This window comes from Oryctolagus cuniculus, chromosome 13 (assembly GCF_051225735.1).
Source record: "Oryctolagus cuniculus isolate XC-2025 breed Fujian yellow rabbit chromosome 13, ASM5122573v1, whole genome shotgun sequence".
Lineage (NCBI taxonomy): Eukaryota > Metazoa > Chordata > Mammalia > Lagomorpha > Leporidae > Oryctolagus > Oryctolagus cuniculus.
This window is the reverse complement of record NC_142879.1, coordinates 25,075,286-25,091,590: the sequence shown is the minus strand read 5'-3', so window position 1 is coordinate 25,091,590 and position 16,305 is coordinate 25,075,286. Positions and strand designations below refer to the sequence as shown.

At 49.0% G+C, this 16,305-nt stretch overlaps 1 protein-coding gene across 1 annotated transcript; it reads right to left on the bottom strand.

The window, feature by feature from the left end:
- Nucleotides 1-2,157: 2,157 nt before the first annotated feature.
- Nucleotides 2,158-15,516, bottom strand: SERTAD4 (SERTA domain containing 4). The gene is made up of 4 exons (XM_051821304.3): nt 15,160-15,516; nt 10,167-10,358; nt 8,877-8,992; nt 2,158-6,712 (listed from the first exon to the last, which is right to left on the bottom strand). Exons 2-4 carry the CDS (start codon nt 10,339-10,341, stop codon nt 5,978-5,980), a joined length of 1,026 nt encoding a protein of 341 aa, XP_051677264.1. The 5' UTR covers nt 10,342-10,358; nt 15,160-15,516; the 3' UTR covers nt 2,158-5,977.
- Between the last annotated feature and the right edge of the window lie 789 nt (nt 15,517-16,305).

Genomic DNA, 16,305 nt, shown 5'->3' with positions numbered 1-16,305 from the left:
TTGAAAGGTGAAAGATTTTCCACCTGTTAATTCACTCCCCCAAATGGCTGCAGTAGCTAAGATTAAGCCAGGCTGAAGCCAAGAGCTAGGAACCCCATCCCGGTCTCCTACATGGATGGCAGGGGCCCAAGCACTTGTGCCATCCTCTGCTGCCATCCCAGGTACTTTAGTGGGAAACTGGATCAAAAGCAGAGCAGCTAGGACTAGAACCAGCATTCTTATATGGGAAGCCGGGGCCACAACACCAGCCTCCCAATGCCTACTATTGTAGTAGCTTAAGAGCCCGAGGACCCTAAGTTCGAGGTCACGGTACAGAATTCAAGAAAGTGAACACTCTCTGCACCTAAAGGAGGGTCTGGCAGTGTTGGGGCCTTCAGGGCAGTAATGGATAGCAATGGAAAAGTCACACAGGCTCACTCTCATTGCATATCCCGGCAAAGCCAAGACACTCCCCCAGTATTAGAGCTTTTAATTCAGCCTCATGAGGTGAATTCCATGTGCCTCCCCACTTTACAGACAAGGAAACCGGGGAAAAGTAGGTTTTTGGCCAAGGCCAGATTTGCACAACAATGGCAGAACAAGGATTTCAAGGCCGACTGTCTGGTTCCAAACCCCACTTTCTCAGTCCTCAACTATATACGAGAGACCCTCCGCCTCTGTGCCAGAACCAACAGGGCAGCAGTGCCTTGGGCTGAGGCCTCCTCTTAGCACTAAAGACAGTTTGGTGGGTTTATTGCAAAGCAGAGCATGTTAAGTAAGGACTTGGAGAACAGTGGTGAGAAACCCACCCAACTCCAGAAAAGCAAACAAGCCATCTCTCCCTGAAAAAACAGAGAAAATCCTTTAGTTCCAGAAATGCTTTTTCCTGTCTTCATAACGGGTTTGAAAGAGAAAAATACTTTTGCCTTGTTTCTTAGTCTTTAGGCTTTTCCTGAAAGAAATGCACTCATTGCGCAGTGTGTGTGGAGCACCGTATTCTGACTCCCTCCGCTGTACTGACTCAGAAGGCAGCTCCCTGACCTCTCACCAACACCCCTAGTCTGTCATTCCCCAGCTTTCCATTTTCCTTCCCACAGCGGGGTTTTGGGCTTTGAAGGTGGTTTAAATACGCCAGTGCTGTGCCAGGTGCATTTCAGAGCAATCTACTCCTCTCCTGATAGCAAGGAGACCGGGCCACACCACAGCTGACCTTAATTTCTTAGCATTGCTTCAAGGGCATCTGCAAAGTCAGGGCTGGGGACTCACGTGTGAGAGCTGGTGGGAGGAGGCAGCAGACCACAACATGCCTGATGCCTGGACTCAGCTCCTCCTATAGAATGATCTGGATGGAGGAAGTGGTTGCTAAAGCCCGGTCTAGTCCTGGCAGTCAGGGCCATCAAGTACCTTGTACCTCTTCTTTCCCAAGTTCTCATATTTGCCCACTGTCGTGGGGGATCTTTGCAGGAACCAAGATCACAACTTAACATCTCTGTAAGTTCTGGTGTGTGTGTTCTCTTCCCCAGACGTGGTGTTTTTTAAGATTTTATCATTTCAAATCAGGGAATAGTTATTAAAATGGGTTGAGAAATACGGGAAATTTCATGAGAAATGACTAATACATCTCCATCCCTTCTATCCATTTCATTGTGGTCAAAAGCAGGTGTTTTCAGGCTATGGATAAGTAGTTTGCATTTTCAAAATTAACAAATTGGATCAACACCCAGGGGGAAAAAAAAAACCAACCATAGACAGCCCACCAGAGAATTGTTTACCAAAGAAGATGAAGCTCATGGCGATGGTTTGCAAACATCACCAGACTAGCTTGTGTAAATTCCCTCCGTTTAGTCATCCTTCTTCAGCTTGTCACAGATACTGAAGGGAAACGCAGAAACAGGAAATTGCAGACTATTTTAAACAGCATGTTTTATTAAACTCACTTGCTGATGCACTTTATGGCAGGATGTGAGCTTCAAGTGTTCAGAACTTACATCTTTGCAAGTGCTTTTGCTAAGTGCATTCTCCCAACTAAAAAATGGCAAGTACCCAGGGCTGGAAACCATCTCTAAACTTGCAACTGTTTCACCCGGGGTCATATAGCTCTGTCATACAAAATGGAGAAGTCTTAGAGCTCATACCTTGCTTATACATTGTAACTCTCAAAGAAGCAACAGAGGCATCTTGTAGTAACTTACAGATTCTCAACGCATTTATTTTAAACTGCAGAACCAAAACACAGCAATCATAAAATGAATGACTAGAAACCATACATCATCTCTTATTATTTAAAAACGGATTTTATTCTCTTCATAGGACAGTCCTGTATCTAGTTTAAACCATCATCGTTAGTGCCCTGCTGAATCCTTGTCTTGGACAGGACCTAGTAAAACTGGCAGAGAGGTGACAACCTCAACTACAAATGGAAGGACTTCAAAAGATTAAGGGGCTGTCATAAAAGTGGATTTGAACAACTAATTTTTCCCCAAAACATTTCCTGCTCAGTTTCAGCCCAGCTGTATCACATAGGAATCCTGTATCTTTGATGTTTGCTGTGAAGTTGTTGTCTCCTAACTCCCATATTGTTTCTACTATGTTGTTCGCTGCTCTCTTTCTGATACACAGACAGGAAGTGATCAAATTCATGACTGGAGGGGCTGCAGCCATGCTTTGCCAGAGTTAACCAGGAGCTCTAAAAATAAATACTTTTCATCCACTTGCTTGTGCATTTGTTTAACAAAGTAGCTTGTAAAGCTCTCTAAATTTGTGTTGTCTTAAAAGGTCAGGCCAAAGCATGCAAAGGTGTTTTACCCTGATTGTTGATTGCCTGTTAAACAGCAGCTTCTGCTGGTTTCAAATTGTTTACTTTGCTCCCAGGCTCTTGTTCCTGCAATTCAGTCCTCAGAACCCCTTCCAGGTGAAGTGTTGAACCACAGGATTTTAGGAGCAGAAACCCAGCATGATTCCTTTACCTGTCTAAAGTGGGTCTGGCAGACCACCTTCTACAAGCACCCACTTTTAGAAAGGAAGAACAGGAGACACAGGCTAAGGATTTCAACGCCTAGAGGGAGAGCACTCCTGGGGAGCAGGACCACCTTCATAAGCCAAGATTGCTTTTAATCTGCCTAAAAGTTTGGATTCTGCCACATCAAGCCTTCCTTAAAGCAAAGCACAGCTATGCGAGGGGCTTCTTGCTGGCGAGGTCAGCAGGCTGGGGGAGTAGAGGCCATCACACCTTCTCCAAGGCTCAAGAACCCAACAAATAGCTTTCACTTACTCTGAAGGGAAGCCTTGGCCACCCCAGAATAATCTAACTGGAGATGTCATGAATAGAAATGACAAAGCTGGACAGTCAGAGGCCACGGTAGGAGCCAAGAGACCCCGAAGCCCTCCGACTAGCCACAGGGCAATGTTTGTAATAGGTTGGTGTCACGGATTCTTTTTTCATAAAGAAAAATAGTTTATTTTAGGTGTTGGAAATATCCTGGATACAACACATGTTTATGTTCCTGGATTGGAAGGCACCACTCATTCTGCAAAGATGCAGTTCTAGTGGCTTCCACTGAACAGCACCGCCAGCTCAGCTGAGACCTATCCACCATCACCAGCTTCTCACTGTACAGCTTTGGCCATCAGGAAAAACACTGGCGACGGTAGGAGCTTTGAAAAAGCAAAAGCCTAAGTCTTATCTTCCATATTTAAATTTCCATGAGGTATGATACTCTTAATAAGAATGCTACATGTGACAAATTCATAAGCTCATGAGCTTTCAACTTGCTTTCTCCCTTTATCAAATAAAATATTAGCTTCCAAGAATAACATTAATACGGAATTGTACAGAATACCATCAGCAATCCTTGGTAGCTATTGTAACTGTTTACAGCTGGCTCTTAGTCTTAAAAAATTTGACATTTCATAAGGGAACTAGCTAGGATTCAGTATTCACAGCTTTGTGCTATGCATTTTTTTCAGAAACTTTCCAAAAAAGGAAAAAGCTTACAACTTTAAGATATAACCTTATTGATCACCACATCATTTATTAACATTGTGCTTCTTTATCAACAGAAATCTAAACCTATAAGCTAGGACCATTCCAAAACATGTGTTAGATTGGCCTCTTAAAATACTTTTATTTTAAAACTCCTGTGTGGCCGCTGTCCACTACAGTTTCTAGATGCTTTAAACTTTTATGAAGGGGAGAGACTAATGGAAAAGAGAAATATAGCCAATAGCCACCTAAAATAAAAAAAAAACCTTAATGAGTTTTGATCCTTTTAATAAATATATATCAAGAAAACCTCACTTTATTACAACACATTCATATACAAGCATCTATCATCTAAATTTTCAACATCAAATGTTTATCAAATATTGAAAATAAAGGACAAAACAATACTAGACTATTTCGCTATAACACAAGAACATGTTTCAAAAATTGGTCCTTGTGGACAACTGCCCAAATGATCCAACTCATACACTGTATGAATGAGACCTATATTTAATATTAATAGCAATACTTTTAAAAAGCTTTATCTTGGAGAAACTGGGAGGACTCACTTATTTCCTCTGTTTGGCATTTAGTTCCTATGGAGTTTAAAGAGGCTCAAGTCCATGAGTAGGCTTGGAAATTGGAATACAGTGTAGCAAGAGCAGTTGGCTGGAGCGGAAGGCAGGCAAGTCAGAGGGCCACTCTGAACACTCTTGCCAACGCACAGATCAAAGATGTTATTGCAGAGAATGTTGACCGAATACATAGTCACTATCACAGATGAAGTCCCATTTCTCCAAAATAACTTTTCCCAGAACGAAAATCTTTACACTCTTTAAGATAAACCTCATTGATCACCACATCATTGATTAACATTGTGCTTCGTAATCAATAGCAAAAGTCATATATAAAAAACCACATGCTTTGATAATCTAAACAAGTGAAATGATGCAAAACAGACGAAAAGATAATGCATGCCACTGGTTCATGAACTTCATTGGACAAGAAACAAACCAAAGAGAAACAACCCAAAACCCAGAAAATCCAAACCCCAGCAACAGGCCATTGCCATAGAAGAGCTCAAGCAGCAAGTGCTGGTTTCTCACAGCTCTCCCTATTGTTCCCTCCGTCCCTATCAAAAAATGCCAAATCCAAACGCAATCAGGCATCAAAAATAAAGGAAGAAGAGAGATGTCGAATCAAAAGTTGAACACAATAGTTCAAAGTTAACAGTTCCCAAACCATACTGATCCACCCTGTTTTTTTTTTTTCCTGTTTGTTAAATCCCTGCTATAACTCTGATTCATCCTTAATTTTCACATTGGCAAAAATTAAGATAAAGTAAGGCACCAAGAATCGCCCTGTATACCGCCTCTCTCCAAGCCTCAACACCCATCACAGGCAAGTCAGGAAGCTGCAGGGAACATGGCCTCCGCGGACTGTAGACTTTCGCCCCGAGACAGGTGTGTTTCATGCCATCACATCCCATTTGCACATCACAAGACTGCTAAATACCAATATTTAACAGCACCATGAAGCCATTTCACCTAGCTCCCTGCCTTCAGTCTTTTCTTTAGAAAAAAATAACTGTATCACGTAGAAGAAGCAGACATCCTTTTCTGGTTACATTGATCTGCTTGCCAAATAACCATCTAATTAATTGGCAACCATGTTGAAGGTTCTTAGCTAGTGACAGGCTCCTTGGGGGATGTCACAGGGGCACATTGTCTCCACCCCCCATCTAATCTATTTGTCTCTTCTGTAAGAAAACTAAGATACACTCTTCTGCATTAAGTCAACTGTTTTCTTGGTAAAATCACCACATTGATAAGTAGCTTGCTGATGCCTACTTTACAGATGTTTTATGCAATCTGCTCTTCAGGCATTAAAATGACACGGCATGTTCATGGCATAATTTTATCAGTTGTACAAAACTATAAAATCCATTCAAAATAAAATTTATGAGAGCTAATTGATCATGCTGGGCATGCGTCAAAGTTTTGGGGCAAAGATGGCTCATATTTTACTTCCTTTGCTGCAGCACAGTTTGCTACTCGGTGAAGGCTCCTTTTTCCTTAAGGACTTTTTCCAAGACTCACTGACATTGTTTTTCTCATTATATCCAGTCTCAAAATAATCATAAAATTGGCCTTTGCACTCAAAAGCAAGGTCATTTCCCACAGGTTCATGGCTGAGGGGGCCACCATCTCTGCTGGTGTCATTATTTGCTTTCTCATCATTTAGTGACCTGACATTAGTAACAAAGATTTCATTGGCAGGTATCTGGCCATCACTCTTGTACACAGGTGCACTGCCTACATCAAAATCCACCTGGTGGGAACAACTCGGTAATGGTAGAGGGGGAGAGGAAGAGGAAGAGGAAGAAGAGGAGGCGGTGTTGGAGGCACTTCCGACATTAGCATTGACAGAGAAGGGTAAATTTAGGTAGTGACCACCACACTCTTGGTAGAAGCAGCAGGCATGGAACTTCTCACACTCCTCTTTGGCCATCCGGGGTCGTTTTCGGTAAGGGCAGTCTTGCGTCATAAACCACTCTTGGGCGGAGGCGCCGCTGAAGGAGCAGGCAGGGAAGCACCAGTTATTCTGCATGATGATTTCTCCGTGGATCCTTTTCATCAAATTATTTATAAGGACAGACCTTCGGAGGTACACTTCTGGGTCGTCAATAAACTTGAGCTTTTCTAAGGACATATAAAGGATGTGGGCTCGTTCCTCAAAAATTGAGATGGTCTAAAAATCAAAAACAGGGAGAGAAGGCTTAGGACATGGACTCCGTACGGGTATCAGCAGAATCGCAGTTCTTTCTCAGCAGTGTCTGGGTCTGGGAAGGCTATGGCCTAGGTTCCCTGTGGCTCGTTTAGAGATGGTGTCCCCGGGGCTGCTGAAGTCCTCTTTCCTCACCCACAGGGGCTCCTGGGCCCTTCCTGACTCACCGTGTGCTCAAGCACCAGGGGCCTCCACAGGGCCCCGCCAGGTGCTCACTCTTTCATAAGCCAATGGGAAAGATGCCGAAACGCACCAGGAACGTAAGCTATTAGAAGCCAGGAGAGCAGCTACTTTGGGGAGCAGGGTACAGTGACTAGAAATGGGTGCAAGGAAGGATTCTGGTTGCTGGCTGCATGATGGTTACCTGGCAAGGCTAAGTTCGGTGAAATTCATCGAGCCATACTATGATGCGTGGTTTTTTTTTCAATGCATGTAAACAGACACACATGCACACACAGACACATACAGTCAGAGATGGTACACCAATAAGCGTTTTTTTTTTTAAATGCCAAGATGCAGGTCATAAGGGGCATACTGCACACCTGCTCCAGCCTACGAGGAACCGGCTTTCAGCGCTGTCCCTCGTTTAGCCCTCTGGGTTACGACTCTTGTTAGAGACGAGAACAACAGTGATTCCTGAGGCTCAGCAGGACCAAAGCAGGATTCCTGTAGGGGGCAGGATTCCTGTAGGGGCCAGGCAGGAGAAAAGATGCAGAGAGGAAAAGCGAGGACTTGCTCCTGGGCCGTGAGACAGCCACAGCCACAGCCCTGCGCAGAAACTGAGAAGGAACGCAACGCACGGGACCAGTTCACCGAGGTCACGGGAGAAGCAAGCGGATGGCATAACCTGGGGAGCTGTGAACTAACCGAGTCCAGACTGATCCGTGGAGGGACTCCACGTGCAGGGCAAAGCCCAGTGTCTGTGGACGCAGGCTCACACCAACATTGAAAGGATGGGGGCTACGGAGGAGATGAAGGAGGAGGCAGAGGGGAAAATGAACTGAAAATGAAATGCAGGAAAATTACCTGCATTTCAGGTAATTATGGTCTGGGGCTATACCCCCTGGATTTAATCACGGATAGTTCTTTCAGGGAAGGCATCATCAAGAAAAAAGAATCGACTATTTCAGAAGCTTAGTTTCCCAGTTTCCTAGTGCCAAGCACTTTCCCGCATCCTGTTATCTTCCTACTGTGCCAGGGAGCTTCAGAAAGTTTGTGCATGCAGAGAACTAAAACATAATGCCAGGGACAGGCATTTGGTGTACGGGTTAAGACAGCCCATGGTGAACACATGCCTGTGTTCCCGTCCTGGCTCCACTCTCTGTCCAGCTTCCTGCAGCTGTGCACCCTGGGAGGCAGCAGGTGACGGCCCAAGCAGCTGGGTCCTTGGCACGCACGTGGGAAACATGGATTGAGTCTCTCTTCTGGCCTGGGCCTGGCACTGTCCTGCTGGCTGAACTGGCAGATGGGAAATCTCCATCTCTTTCCCTGATCCTATCCTTGTCTCTGTTTCTCTCTGCCTTTCAAAGAAATTTAAAAAAAAATTTTAAAGACAATGTTAATTTTCCATGAACTTTTTGAAAGTCCCCTCACACATACAAGTTAGCTTTGGTCTCTCCTGGGAATGAATTCTATATTTCAACAAACTTAACGTATGTCGTGAATGTCCAATGAAGCACATTGTCCTCCTAGCAAGCACACGAGATGGTGAGTCTGCCCCCAAGAGGTCAGGACAGCCCCCCATGGGCACCACGAGAGTCAGAGCTTGGACCGCGGATAGCAGGCAAGGAAAGAACGGAGTGCCTCCCCCACTCACGGAGAGAGCAGAATCCCTGTAACCCTTAACACTACGTGGGAAATATTAAATCATAAGCAAAGAAGACATTTGTTGGCTTATATAATTTTGTTATTTCTAGGGGAAAAAGATCTCTTTCTGGCTCTCTCTCCAAGTACTTATGAAAAATAACACAGGGCCCAAAAAAGTGACAACGATTAATGTGGCTCTACTGAGAAGTGGCTCATGTTCATTGCTTGGGTGAAACAATTTAATTTCTGGAACTGGATCAAGCAACTGTTACTTAAGTATCTTAAACTCTTAATAAAAATAATGACTATTAAGAAAACATACTTTATGGCTACAGCTGCTGAGTGGTGGGTGAAAATCCTCTTCTTCCACATACTTCCTCTTAAAGTATGTGATCTTGGATGTTGTTATAGGATTTGAAATTCCCCTGTAATGTGATCCTGTGGTAATAAATCAGATATGACAAATGACATGCGGTTTGCCAGAGGTTCTCCAAACAAAATACTTTCCTTTCCTTTCCTTCCAGAGGATAACTTGGCTGCATATTTGTCTGTGCATGTGGTGATTAAAAATAAACATTTATCTTGATAGTTGCTATCACATGGAATCCTGACCCAGGCTAGGTGAGGATTTCTGGGCAATTATAGAAGAAAATGACATATTTCAACATTTACTAAGTTTACTTAGTTCTAGGCACAGGCAAACATCAACATTCATAAAGGGGAAGAGTATTAACAACTCTAAGATAACATGACTATTCACTCAAATTGTTTAGTTACATCCATGATAACATAACACCACTGTGCAAAGGATACATGTTTAACCGTAACCACTGAGAACCAAACGACTTCCCAGTATCACTGGCTCTAGGTTACTGGACAGATGATTACCTACACACTGAAGTTATGACATTCCTTCTTTCAAAATACAAAATTTAAACTTGTAACTAGGATCCTTTTCACTCTCAAAAATGTAACAAGTCAATTATGACTAAAAGTAGGTCTACATGTTATTAAAGACCCCAGCTTTGAATGCTTTTTTTTTTAAATCAAAACATGCTCCATTGAGTACTTGTTTTATATTCTTTTTTTTAAATAGCCAGCACTACACAAAAGTCCAAACTAACTTGTCTTAGACTATAAGAGTAAAAGATCAGAAAGAACACGTTTCTGTTTTCTTGGCTTTAAAATTGTTCCCCTGCAAGAACCAGCACCAACGGCATACTTCTGAAGAGAAGAGGCATATAGCTGGATATCTCACAGGATACAGGTTTCATTGTCACGCCCACCAGGGCTTGCGCAGCCTGAGAGAACCCTACAGACCACAGGGTAGAAAACCCAAAACCAAGCCCAGAGTTTCAATATTTGGTTTGGTTCAAAAATCCTGATGCACGACTTAGATGCAAGCAGGGGCACAGGTGGACGCAGGTCGGACTGTGATTCAACTATCACTTCCATCATGCCCTGGGCGCCCTGGGCTCACTTCCAGAGGCGCATGGGCAGCCCTGGAAGCCCTGAGAGCATTAGCTCTGGGCTGAGAAGCGCGCCCCAGCCACCACCTCCCGTCCACCAGTCTGGCCGCAGAGGGCAGCACAGGAGGATCAAGGGGGAATACCTGCCAGAGGGGGCCCGGCCCCCCGGTCTCCCTGCGAAGGAGCCTGGGCTGGCCCCGGGGGGCTCAGGCCTCTGCAGCTGTCAGCCTCCCATAGCGTCTGGTATCCGGCAATTTCAGCAGCTCCTTCCGAGACAATGGGCTCGCAGAATCTATTCATGGACAGAACCAGAGTCATCGCTGACAGCCTCAGATCTGGAAAGAAAAAAGGGGAAAGAAAATAGCGCTCCTCCTGAGCGGGCCAGGGGACGGGCTTGGCATCTTCGTCCCTTTGCTTTGGGAAACTTTTACTTCTTGGTCCGCCCCTTCACCCTGCAACGTTTGATTATTTTTTCCAGAGAAGACCTCGGCAAACTCTCTTGCTGCTATTTAGCTCAGCCTTCGTGTTCGGCAAGCCACGTTTCATGGGCGGCTCTTTAAAACCCCACTTCTTATTGTTCTCAGATTCCCCTCAGCCCTCTTCCAGACAGCTGCTTTGCCTTCTAAACACATTTTCCTCCTGACCTTCCCGCAGAAAACGCACCGCTAAGAGGCAGGGCCAAAACCCTTGCGCTTCTTTTCTATTAATAAGGCAAAATCAATTTTCTAGTCGATCCCCTGGGAGTCTCCTTTGATGAAATCCGCTAATCAATCAAAAGAAACGGGTGGAGAGGCAGAACCCTCTACCGTAATTCCAACAGATGCTCAGTGTGTCCCGCTGCCCCCTGCCCCCCCTCCTCTGCTTGCCAAGGCCAGCTCCTCTCCAACATTCTGGGGCTCCCTCCAGCTTCTCCCAGAGCGCGGCAGACACAGAGACACTTGGTAGTTGTTTCCACCAGCCCTGATCGGCCTGAACTGGATCTGCCTCCAGTCAAAACACTGCGAGATGAAGACAGAAAATTGGCTCCAGTTTCAAGCCGTGAGTTGCAGTCCCACAGGAGCCAAGCACAACATCAACGGAGCAGGCAGAATATTAAACAGGAGCCAGGGCTCCAGGGCCAGAGGCAGCCAACAACTCTTCACACTGCAAAAGCCCAGACACAAGGCAGGAACTTTCCAAGAGGCAACACCTCGCTGCTCCTCTCTCCAGTTCACGCCCTTCCTCTGGTCCAGCAGGCTGCTGGGCACCTCTGCCCTGCCCCACTCCTGGGTCTCCCATACCTGGGCCGGTGGTGGTAGGAGTATGGGGGGGGGGACACTTCCTGGGGGTTCCGTGTCTTCACCTGGTCCTAGGCTGGGCTCAAGCTGGGGTGAGGACTGAGCCCAAGGGAGAAGAAAGTCTGCGATCAGAGCGAAATGACTGAGGGGCCAGCAGAGCAGCCGGTTACTTAGGAGACCAAACCTCCTCTCTCTGACTTTGCAGTTTAAAGAACTGTCACCAAAGAGATGTCAGGCCTGGCTTTCTGAAGATTGACTGTCTTTCAGCTACACACCAAGGGTCTGGTTCTCGCTTTCTTTTCCAAATGACACAGCTCATGTCGCTTTGCGGAGGCCTCTCTGATCGTCTCGCGGGAGACTATCATTACCTACATGCTTTGACAAGGGTCCACTCCCAGGGAAACGCTGGCAATCGCCAGGGGAAGGGCAAACAGCTTCATTAAAGTGACAATGGGCTGGGGCTAACACAGCAGCTCTTGGCAGCAATGACTCGATCTTTCCCCCAGGCCTCTCTCTCTCTCAGGTTTCAAATGTGGCTCCAACCCATGAAGAATGAAGCCAGGCTTTCTGACATACAGGAACAGCATCCAGGTCAGTGGCTAGAGGGGGGCTGATCTGGGCAGCTAACCCGCCTCCTCCTCTTTCACAAAGCTCTTCCCAGAGCCATCAGCAGGGGCTTACTAGAAAACCTTGTCACAAAAGAGAAAAAAAAAAGGTTCAATTAATTCTCTATAAAGAATCAGAGACATCAGCCAAGAAATTTAACCTAACATTGATTTATCAAACTTAGCTGTTCTCCCACTCCTTAAACTTCATATCCAAGCAAGGCATCAAACCTCCTGGTATTTTATTCCTTGAAGACACTCATGTGGTAATCCGATGTCTTATCCTATTCTAAGAGATGATCATATCAGAAAATGCTATTGCTAGCAGTTTGCATCAGTTGGTAGCTCTCTCCTATTGGCAGCAACCATAGTATCCAGCTTGAAATTGGCACTCACTTTTCCAAGCCCTGGCCTGCGGAGAACTTTTCTGACAGATAAACAAAAGCAGGTTGATAACCCCACACCCTTTAGGAAGGAAAAGCATTCTCAGGCAGGCTCCTCGTGTTTACTAGGACATCCTCCATCCTGGTCTGTTTGATGTTGGTCACTTTGTTTATATTTCAATGACTTTTGAAGAGTAGCTTTCTGGATTGTCCCGGGACTCCAGAGTTGGTATGTGTTAGTCTTGTTCCCCAGCATATGAAATTCTATCATTATGCATTTGAACTTGAAATGTGACATAATAGTTTTTATCCTGTTTCTTTTGTTTACAATATCTAATTTTGGTAAGGTTTCCTTTTTTTGAATTGGAAACCGGTTACACGCAACATCCTAAACTGGGGAGGCTGCGTTCTGCCAGTGATTTATGTAAATCTGAATAAAACATGAATGAGTTGGGATTACTGGAGAATGGGGAGGAGATTTTGCAATTGAGTCTTCCTGGTCTATTTAGAATTTACACCAGGATGTTAACAAATTAAGAAGGGAAGTTTAACGCTCATGAAAAGCTGGACTGTGCAGTACTAAGCACCATTGTTTCATGGGAATTTTTATCTGTAACACATGGAGGAATCCAAACTGGCATTACTCCCTGTATGAGATTTACATTATAATTCTGCTGCTGAATTCAGAAGTTCAAGACCACAAATTTATGTGCTGTTAATTTTTAAAATTTCCATGTGCTGATAACAATTAAGTACAGCCCCAGGGGTATAGATGGTGGCAACATTTGTTTCTTTACCGGCAGAGGCAGGCAGATCCAAATGGAGGATGTTCAAAGTGTGTTTTGTCTGTGCTTAGAATTACCAGCAGGTGCTTGGGAGTCTGTTCTGTCACCCGAGTGGATGTTGTGGAATGAACGACCTCTCAAACATCCCCAGGAGACTGGGGGCTAAAATGTCAAGTTCTTCCAGCAAACGTTCACAGCAAAGTCACCAGGCATTTCTATACACATTGGTTCTTCCGGAAGAGTTGGGCTTGTCAGTTCTTTGGTGCCACTGTGGTGCTAACAGGAGCGGCTGGCACACTGGCCAGGGCAGCCCTGAGCTAGTGGCCTCTGGACTCTAACGGGGTGGGGTGGGGGGCCCTTCTGGCCGCTTTGTGCCCACACCTCTCTCCTCTCCTGTGACTTCGGAGAACAGGCAGCATTTCTGAAGCGCATCACAGCAGTTAGAGAGCACTGGCTGGAGCCCAGGAGCCCAGGGGAGCTGCTGGGCTGCGGCTGCCAGCACAGCAGTCTCACACGTGTGCCAGGTGGAACCAGCCCCCTGACCTCCACATTGTCCCTAACAAAATCTCAACAGCTTGTCTGGCTCGTGGCGGTGTTGGAAGGGGCCGGTGGGTGGAGTGACAGCCTTGAACCCTTCTAAACAGACAGATGTCGCTTTCCTGCCAGTCCCTGCGGTACACCTGTCTGCCCTGGGAAGCGCATTTCTCTGCCCCAGCCCCGCGAGGCCGAGGGCTTCAGGTTGGGCGGTGGAGTTGGGAAGGCTATGCTGGAACCCAGGGAGCACTGAGAGGTGTCGGGGTGTCCGAGGCTTGGCTTGGCCCCCGACTTTTCCCAGCAGAGGCCCAAGGTCAGGGTCCTGGGTTTGGAAGGTCCATCCCCTGCAGGCGGGCAGCGGCTACGGCGTCCAGGCTCGTGCTCGGACACAGCCCCAGCCCCCGGAGGCGAGCGCCGCAGCCCCGAGCCCCTGCCCCAGCTCGCGAGCTGAGCCCGGCAGCGGGTGAAAGTCACCAGCACCCCAAGTGTCTAGGAACAAAGGCAAGTTGTCTTTCCACGGTGCCAGAGCCCTGCGCCTCTCCTGCAGAATAAGAGCTATTATTATTCTTTCTTTTCGTCTCCCTCTTCTTTTTTTTTTTTTTTTTTCTTAAACCAAGTTTCCTTCTAAGGGAAATAAACACCAAAGGTAGGATTCCAAGGAAGTGACTCACGGCGGTTGGCAGGGCTCTGGCGAGGCTGGCCCGGGCCCCGCGCTCCAGCCCGCAGCAGATGCCGGCCCGGCCTCCCTCCTCGCCGGCCCATCCCACCCGGAGCCGCGGCCGCCGAGCGCCCCGAGCGCGCACCTCCCAGCGGTCCGAGGCCGCCTCGGCCCAGCTGGTGCGGCCGCAGCTGGGCATTCGGGAAAGTTGCTGGGACCCAGGAGGCGGGAGGGAAGGAAGGGGGGAGAGAGGCGGAGGCGTGGACCCGGCGGGCAGCAGCCCCAGCCCGCCGGGGAGGTGAGCTGAGGACAGAGGAGCCGCCGCCGCCCGCAGCGCGGCTCGGCTGCCTGGGAGGAGGGCGCGGGGGCGGAGGTGGCGGGGGACAGAAGGTGTCAGCTCCCGCGGCGATTCTTTTTTCTCGCAAACGCGCGCTCCTGACATCCACAACCCCTCCCTCCCCACCTGCCGTGCGCCGCGGCGTCCAGATCTGGGGACCTCCCTCCTGCGGACCTCGGTCCCCTAGGAGGAGAGACCCAGCGCAGGTCTCCCCCCGCGAGCTGCTGGCCGCACCTGCCCCTGGGGTCCGCTCCGTGCTCGGGGGCGGCAGCCGGAGCAAGCAGCCCCGGAGGCGGCGGCGGCGGTTCCCGCCCTGGGAGAGGCGCCGCGGCGCACGCCAACCCCGGGAAAAGCCCGCGCCGCCTCCGCGCGCAGCTGTGCCCCGGCCCCCACGCCGCGCCCGGGTCCCGCTCCGGCCCGCCGCGAGGCCACCCGGTGGCCCCGGAGCAGCCCCAGGGTGGCGGGGGCGCGCGGGCAGGAGCCCCTGGGCACCTGCCCTCGCCCTCCGAGCCGCCCAGCCCTCCGCCCCCGCGGCCCGCGCTCAGCCCGGCTCTTACCGCGGGGTCAGCGGGGAGGCGGCGGCCGCTGGTCCGCTCCGGGCTTGGCGCCAGCGCGGCCGCCGGTGCACAGAGGCGCGGGTCCCGGCCCGGCGGCCCGGTCGGCGGTGGCCGCTGGTGCGCGGCGGGCGAGGGTCCCGGCAGGTCCCCGCCGCGGCTGGGGCGCTGCGCCGCCGTCGCTGCAGACGGTTATGGTAATGAGCGGCTGTGTCTAGCTAGGAGCGCGTGAAACCCGTCAATCCTGTTTGCCATTTCCCCGTGGATTTCCGAGGAGAGGCTGTGCAGGATGCCCCCGGGGCGAGAGAGGGAACATGACAAGCGCCCGCGCTCCCTCCTCCTTCGCCGCCGCCGCTCCTCAGGAAGCACACGGGGCGCCTTCCCCTCACCCCCACCCCAGCCCGCCCCTGCCTCCTTCCCGGCTTCCCGCCCGCCCTCCGCCGCCCCTCCCCGCCCCTCCCCTCGCGCTGCCCGGGGACACGCGGGCCCTGCTCCAGCCCGCAGCCCGGACCCCACGCGCTCCCGGGCTCCCGCCCTGGCCCCGGGGGCTCGGCTCCAGCAGAGCCGTGGATTCGCGCCGCAACCTTCCGAGACGTCGTGTCTGTCTTTATTTGGTTTAGTTTCGTGGCTGTTATTGTGTGTGCGTGCGACTTGAAAAAAAAAAAAAATCTGTGCTTTTCCCACCCTTTGCAAAAGACTTTCTTCTCCTTTGCCACAGCAAACCGAGATGAGAAACAGATGTCCGTGCAGGACCCAGCGGTGTGCTCCCTTCGCCGCCCGCTCCGCCGCTCCCCTCCTGGGCTGCATCTGTAGGTATAAAAAAAGCAGCCTAGGTCCTGCTGCAGCTTGCATTGGCAACTCATTCTGCGTGGGGAGCCGCGGGGAAAACCCCCAGGAAATAAAAAGAAAGTAATAAAGGAGGTTGTCCTTGGTCAGGAGAACGTAACTGCAGCCCCAGAATCCCATTCTTTCGCTCACGGCAATTTCCCCCTGTGCTGGGCTCCATCGGAGTTTGTTGTTGGAAACATGAATTGGTAACTTCTGCCTGGGGACCGCTCCGTAGACGAGATGGGTCATTTCAGGTGTAATGAACGCAGAGGCTTGGAAGGCAGAAACCTAATAAAACCGAGGGGAGGCACCTGCAGGAAC